The sequence below is a fragment of the Chrysochloris asiatica genome, unplaced genomic scaffold, assembly GCF_000296735.1.
Source record: "Chrysochloris asiatica unplaced genomic scaffold, ChrAsi1.0 scaffold00001, whole genome shotgun sequence".
NCBI lineage: Eukaryota > Metazoa > Chordata > Mammalia > Afrosoricida > Chrysochloridae > Chrysochloris > Chrysochloris asiatica.
In genome coordinates, this window is record NW_006408519.1 from 4,321,513 (window position 1) to 4,329,233 (window position 7,721).

Sequence of the window (7,721 nt, forward strand, 5' to 3'; positions counted from 1 at the left end):
CAGCCTCTTGATCATACTTGATTTTCTGGGAATGTCTAACATCTCAGAGAATGAATCTCTCGAGTCTCCTTCAATCTGGGAGGTTCATCTAAACTTTTAGTGTCTAGAGGTCTTTAATCAATCTGCCCTTGGTTCAAATGTCCTTCAGCCTTATTTCACTTTGAAGTTTCAGCCTTGGACTCCTCAAAATGCTAATTCATATGCTATCAAGCAGGAATGATTTCTTTGCCCTTGTTCCCTTACCCGACAGCACCATCTCAGAAGTGGGCATGTTTCCTGGATCCAGCTGTGGACTCTTCTTTAGTTCCTTTGGGTTTCAGGATGATGACTTCTCCCTTATAGGGTACGCGTTCCACAGGGGTAGGTGTGCAAGTCTGAAACAGAACACTTCATTTCTCTCTAGTAGTTTATTTGCTTCTTATATTTAGAGTTAAATGCAGTTTCATTCCCTTTATGAATTGAGAGCAAAAAGAAATCTTGTGTATTTATCACGTGTCTCACACCCCTTGCCCTTTCATAGAATTCCTGGCAACTGCAGTTATCTGGGTTAGTCCACTCTACCAGTGTTAGACAAAGGCCCAGGGGACATTTTCTAACCATCACTCCAACTATAGTTGGAGCCTCTGTGATCTCATCAAACCCCTTCAGTCCAACAGCCAGCTCTTAGGATCCTTTCAAACGTTCTCATGCTCTTCTTGTTTCAATCCCAGATGTGTGTGTTCCCAGATGGCTTTGTTTATCTCTGCTAAGACTTTGCGAATATTGTGCTTCGTATAGTGTGTGTATGTTTCTTATTTTCCTGACTGCTTCTGTGATGTTTCATAGAACATTACATCCCTAAGCACACGTCTGTGGTGATCAACTGTGTGCAGCAGAATCTTGGTTGTGTTTCAACTGAGTTACTCAGCGCTTGAGCAGAGCTTTAAAATCTGGAATTTATAAACAAAGGAACACTGTTTGTAAATGTAAATGCAAGTGGTAGCAAACCACAGTGATCAAGAGCATGGGACCAGGAACTAGACTGGGCAGGTTATTTAATATGGAGGGCTTCAGTTTCTGGGGAGAATAATACCAGATATTACAGGATTATTGTGAAGATTATATGCTGGAAGGATTAAATACAGGCAATTCCCAGGATATGACTGCCGGACTTGGGTTCCTGTAGTTACACACCAACTCCCCACTAACCCACCCACTACCTTCAGGTCAATTCAGAGTCACAGTAACCCTGGACAGGGTTTCAAAGACTGTGACTCTGAACAGGCCCAGACAGCCTAATCGTTCTCCCTCAGAGCAGCTGGTGGGTTTGAACTACTGACCTGCAGTTAGCAGCCCAATGTTTCACCCATAGCACCACCACAGCCCTCTCCATCCAAATATCTCTTATATGTATTAAAAAGTCAAGGTATGGACAATGGTTTGTAATAACAAATGGCAGCAACTTGACTTTGCTACATCAAAATATTATTATTAATAATGCATTGTTATGCTGAAGATATTTTAGTATATCTGAAAGTGTTTCTGTAAGTTTTGTATGCATAGGAAGTACACTGTATCCTATATACTAAGACAAGGCTAACTGATGCTAGATACAAACTGTACCCAACTCTTCTGATTTACATACAAATTTGACTTAAAGGCAGATTTAGGAATAGAGCTCATTGGTAAGCTGCAGACTGTGTGCATAGGTAATGCATTCAGAACAATGCCTAGTGCATCTTACTATGTTATGCATCTTCTTATATACTAATAGAGTGGTACCGTGGGGTAAGCAGCTAACCTCAAGGTCAGTGACTTAAATCCACCAGGTGCTCATCAGAAAGATGAGGCTGTCTGTTGCTGGGAAGATTTAGCCTTTGAAGCCCTCGGGAGCCATTCCGTCTTGTCCTAGAGTCACTATGAGTCAGAATCACCTCGATAGCAGTGGACAGTATGTACTAGGCAATGTTCTAAATTCTTTATTTATATTTAATCTTCTCAACATTTAATCTTCATGACATACTCACAAACATACACACACAAACATACAGACAAATAATAGCAAGTAATTATTTGAGGTCTTATTATGGTATTTGAAGACCAAAACTATTTGTGATCAACAGGATGTGTTTGGAGTAAAACAGATTTGGGTTTGGATTTTAGCTTTGCTATGTAGAAGGAGCTCTGGGAGTGTAGTGGTTATAAATTGGGCTGCGAACTGCAAGGTTAGCAGTTTGAAACTACCAGCTGTTTCACAGGAGAAAGATGAGGCTTTCTGCTTCCGTAAAGATTTACGGCCTCGGAAACCCTGTGCTGGGTCACTGTGAGTCGGAACCGACTCCACGGCACATAACCACCACCATATATAAGGAAGGAGCTCTGGTAGCATAGTGGTTACGAATTGGGCTGTGAACCTCAAGGCCAGCAGTTCAAAACTACCAGCTGTTCCGTGGGAGAGACATGAGGCTTTCTTCTCCTATAAAGACATACAGCCTCAGAAACCCTGTACAGGGTCAATATGGTGTTGGGACCGACTCCATGGCACATCACCACTACCACCATACACTCAGAAACCCTATACAGGTCGGAACCAACTCAATGGCACTTAACAACAATGACATATACTAGGATAAATACAAGACTGCTAACCTCAAGGTTTGCAGTTCAAACCCAACAACCACTCTCAGAAACCCTATACAGAGTTGTTATGAGTTGGAATTGACTTGACAGCACATAACACTAGTGGTTGTAGGAAGCTAGTCACTTAGTTAATGCCGCCATACCTACTTCCTCATCTAGGAAACTGGAGAAATAAAACCTATCTCTTAGGTACATAAGATTCCCATTCCCTAGACATAAAGCGATTCCTCCTTTCATTCAACAGATATCTGTTGGGCACACATGGCCCCAGGTCTTTGCCAGGCCGACTAAGTACACAGCATTGAACAAAATGAACACAGTCTCCACAGCCGTGGACACACATGAAGCACACAGCATCTGGCACACACCAAGCATCAGGAAATGCAGAGCTCCTGTCTTTGACTCACCACTCTGGTTGGATGCTTTCTGTGGTGGATTCATTTGGGCTCACTAACTACACAGTCCTTATCATCACCTTAGGACTTGTCACCATTCTGAGGAACCCTGACACCAGAAGTGAAGGGCCAGTCTTCCACTTCTTCTACGCTGCCCCCTGGACATTGTGGTCACCTGGAGCTAGTCCACATCTGAATCCTAGTTGTTGTTGTTGCTGTTGTTTTGTGCCATCGAGCCGGTTCCAACTCATAGTGACCCTGTATAGGGTTTCCAAAGAGCAGCTGGTGGGTTTGAACTACTGACCTTGAGGCTCACAGTCCTCATGTTTTTCCCTCTCCTGGCTTTACTTTCCAGGTCAGCCTGAGTGATTATAGCAAACAAAGAAAAACCAAATCCATACTTGTCACCACGAAGTTGATTCCAACTCATGATAAACCTATGTTTTATAAAGTAGAACTGCCTCATACTGTTTTCCTGGCTGTAATCTTTACAGAAGCAGAGGGCTAGGTGAGCCACTGAGTGGGTTCAAACTGCCAATCTTTCCATTAGTAGTCCAGTACAATTTATACCACCTAGGAGCTGTGTAGCATGTCACTTAAACCTAGGCTGATCATGTACTACACCACCCAAACTGGGACATGTCAGAGTGAAACATAATTAACAGACATAAACTAGGACCATCTGAGCAAATCTGGATGTATGTCCACCCTCTTGCAATGCCTCTTTCATCTTGTCTTTCTCTCTTTTTCTTTTGACATTCATGTTAGCAAAACCCTGAGTCTACTTTATTTTGTTCAAGCAACAGTTAGGTTTTGCAGCCTAGAGTCCCCATAGAAGGTGACATAGGTGGGAGGTATTTGTGTCACCTACCTTACCTTGCTTAAAGTGAAGAGGACGTAAAACATTTGCTGATGAAGATCAAAGAGCACAGCCTTCAGTATGGATTACATCTCAATGTAAAGATAACAAAAATCTTCACCACTGAACCAATAAACAACATTATTATCAATGGAGGAAAGATTGAAGTTGTCAGACTTCATTCTTCTTGGATCAACTATCAACATTCATGGAAGCAGCAGTCAAGAAATCAGTGTATCGCATTAGGCAAATCTGCTGCACAAGACCTTTTTAAAGTGTTGAAGAGCAAAGATGTCAGCTTGAAGACTAAGGTGTGCCTGACTCAAACCATGGTATTTTCAGTAACCTCATATGCATGCGAAAGCTGGACAGTGAATAAGGAAGACCATATGAAGAATTGATGCTTTTGAGTTATGGTGTTGGAAGAGAATATTGAAAGTGCCATGGGCTGCCAAAGGAACTAACAGACCCATGTTGGAAGAAGTGCAATCAGAGTGCTCCTTGGAGGCCAGAGTGGCCAAATTTCATCTCTCATATTTCAGACATATTGTCAGGAAGGACCAGTCGCTGGAGAAGGATATATTTGGTAAGGTGGAGGGTTAGAGAAAAAGAGGAAAACCTCCAACGAGATGGAATGGCCAAGTAGCAGCATCAATGGACTCAAGCGTGGCAACAATAGTGAGGTTGGCCCAGGATCGGGCAGTGTTTCGTTCTACTGTGCGAATGAAAGTTGGTCGGTACTGACTTGATGACACCTAACAACAACAACAACCTTACCTTGTAAGGAGCTCTGGTAGCATAGTGGTTATGAATCAGGCTGTAAACCTCAAGGTCAGCAGTTAGAAACTGGCAGCTGTTTCACAGGAGAAAGATGAGGTTTTCTGCTCCCGTAAAGATTTACAGCCTCAGAAACCCTGTACAGGGTCACTATGAGTCAGACCGACTCCACGGCACATAACCACCACCACCACCTTACCTTGTGAGAGAAAAATGAGTCTTTCTTCTTCCGCGAAGATTTAAAAAGCCTCAGAAACCCCATACAGGGTTGCTATGAGTCAGAACCAACTCAATGGTACTTAACAATAACAACAACCTTATCTTCTACTAGACTGGTATAGTGCTGTAGGATAAGCACTGGGCTGCTAAGTGCCAGGTCGGCAGTTCAAACCCACCAGCTGCATCTCGGAAACCTTATACAAGGTTGCTGAGTCAGAACCAACTCAATGGCACTTAACAACAACAACCACAACAGCCTTACCTTCTTACTAGGCAGGCCTAGTAGTGCAGTGCTTAAGTGCTTGTCTACTAACTAAAAGGTCAGCAGATTCAACCCACCAGATATTCTTTGGAAGAAACACATGCAATCTGCTTCCTTAAAGATAGTAACTTTGGAAACTCTATAGGGCAGTTCTACTCTGTCCTATGGGTCACTACAAACTGGAATTAGGCTTATCCCTGTCCAGTGCTTATCCTAGCCTAGTGGTAATGGGTTTCGTCTTTTGAATTTTACCTTCTTACTATGTGTCCCTCAGTAGCTCCCCTCCCTGTCCATCCCACAATTCCTTTGAACCTTTGCTGCTCTTGGTTTTGAGCTAGTCAGTAACAGTCTGTCCTGAACTCTATCTTGGAATCGACACCAGTGGTTCAGGTGGAGCTTTTAAACCCAGGGTTTGGTCTTCTTCACTTAGGGGTGAGTTTGCTTTACACGTGGGTTGGTCCCTCAGAGTATCTCTTTCCCTGAACCCAACAGCAGGTTTAGGAATAGCACATAACCCAATTCAGGCTAATCGGAGTCCTTCCAAGGATCTTTCTGCTGAGGTTATCATGAATGCTCCCTCCTTGCTCTGGGGCACCTGCGATGGTAGGATGATGACCTCAATGCACAGATCTGCAGAGACACAGTTCTCAGGATGTTGTCTGAGCCCCTGCATCCAGTGGACCCCTGGATTTCACAGTTACACAGGCCAATAAATGCCCTTTTGTAGCTTCAGCTAGTTTGAATTGAGCTCTGTCTTATCTCAAGAGTTTCATCTTTGTCCAGAACTGCATCACCCTTACTCCTGACCATAGTGTGTCCTCTCTCACCTAGATTATCAGATAAGAATTTCCTGTCTCAAACCCAGGAGTTTACTCTCTACCACCTCCTTCCTTTCCATTGCGATGGAAGGAAACAGATTTCTCTCAGGAACTGTGGCCTCTTGTCCCCAACGCCCATATTCAGAACAGATGTGATGCTCTGTTCTTCTACAAAACAAATTACATTTTCCCCAAGGTCCTCTGATTAGTCACAAAGGTTTTATAAAAGACTTTGTGATGAATCTGTGAAACACCTCACAATATGGTTGAATCTGAAGGACATTATGCTGAGTGAAATTAGTCAATCAGAAAAGGACAAATATTGTATGGGACCAATGTTGTAAAGTTTAAAAAAATAATAAAATAAAGACTTTTCTTGATAAAAGAAACAATCTGTGATTGCTGTGTGTGGGGGGTGGGGTGGGGGGGGGAATTAGTCATGAGCTAGAGGGTAGACACATGTTAACTCAGGTGACAGGGCAGACAATATACAATAAGAGGAAGGTTAGCAGAGAAAAGAGGAAGGTGGCAGGAAACACAGGAGGAGTGCAATAGATAAACATTAATAGAGGTAAATACCGTAAACTGTTAGTATATGGAGGGGATTGCAACCATGTAATGAAGCTAGGTATATTATATGATTTGTTGTAATGCAAAACTGATGATCTGCGCTGTCTCCCTGGCTTCCACCTGACTGACCCCTGGGAATGATCTTAAGCAGAACTCCCAAACTTCCCTTTTCCTGCCATTTCAATCATCCCACTTGTTTCTTCTACCCAACCTCTCTCCAAATCTCCACAGCTTACCCAGCTAAATAAAAGTCTTGTTTGGTCTAACCCAAGTTCCTTTTGATCCCCCAGACATCACTGAAGACTCAATTCATCCTGCCCTAGTCCTCTTCTTGTTGTTAAGTGCCTTCGAGTTGGTTCTGACTCATAGTGATTCTATTTAGGGTTTCTGAGGAGTGGCTGGTGAGTTTGAACTGCTGACCTTGCGGTTCAAACTGATCTTGCAGTCCAGTGCTTTAACCTGCAGCACCATACTAGGACTCCACCCTAGCCCTGTAGTGCCAGGTAATCTGGCTGATCTCTCTATGTCCCAGTCTTCCCATCTCCTCCAGGACCCGTTCTCTCTGTTGCTTATGCTTTCTGCATGCATGAAAACAAATTCTTGATTCTCTCATTTAAAAAATCTAGTATGACGCTGTAGGATAAGCACTGGACTGCTTAACTGAGGTTGGCAGTTCAAACACACCAGCCACTCCTTGGAAATCCTATACAGGGTCACTATGAGTTAGAACTGACTTGATGGCAGTTAACAACAACAGTACTCAATATACCCCTGAGCTAGGCTAGTCCACATATTTCCTTTATTATCAAACTGCTTGAAAGACTAGTTTGCACTTACTGTCTCCAGTTCATCACCTTGAGTCACTTCTCAATCCATTGCAATCTAGCTTTCCTTCCCTTCCAAGTTATCACAGAAACAGATTGCTAAATTCACCAATGAGCACTAAATTGTCAAAATTAGCACTTTGGCACTTCTAGGCTTTTCACACAGAATCTTTTAAACTCTGTGTTCATTGCTCCCTCCATCTCACAACCCTCTCCTCTCTGGGATTCTATAAAACATTCTTTCTTGATTTGCTTCCTCTGTTTTTCTTGGTATCCTTCATAGCTCTGCAATGCCGCCTTCCCATTGATATACATCTACAAAAACATACACACAAATGCTATCATTCCAGGGGTTGTTGCTGTTGGGTGCCATCGAAT

At 43.0% G+C, this 7,721-nt stretch overlaps 1 protein-coding gene across 1 annotated transcript in view; it reads right to left on the reverse strand.

Annotated features, from left to right (window-relative positions):
- Positions 1–257: 257 nt before the first annotated feature.
- The window catches only part of DPYS (dihydropyrimidinase), a 129,560-nt gene continuing 122,096 nt past the window's right edge, over positions 258–7,721 (reverse strand). The window contains exon 9 of the mRNA XM_006830822.1: positions 258–374. Coding sequence (XP_006830885.1) covers positions 258–374 — 117 coding nt within the window. The remainder of the gene's footprint in view (positions 375–7,721) is intronic.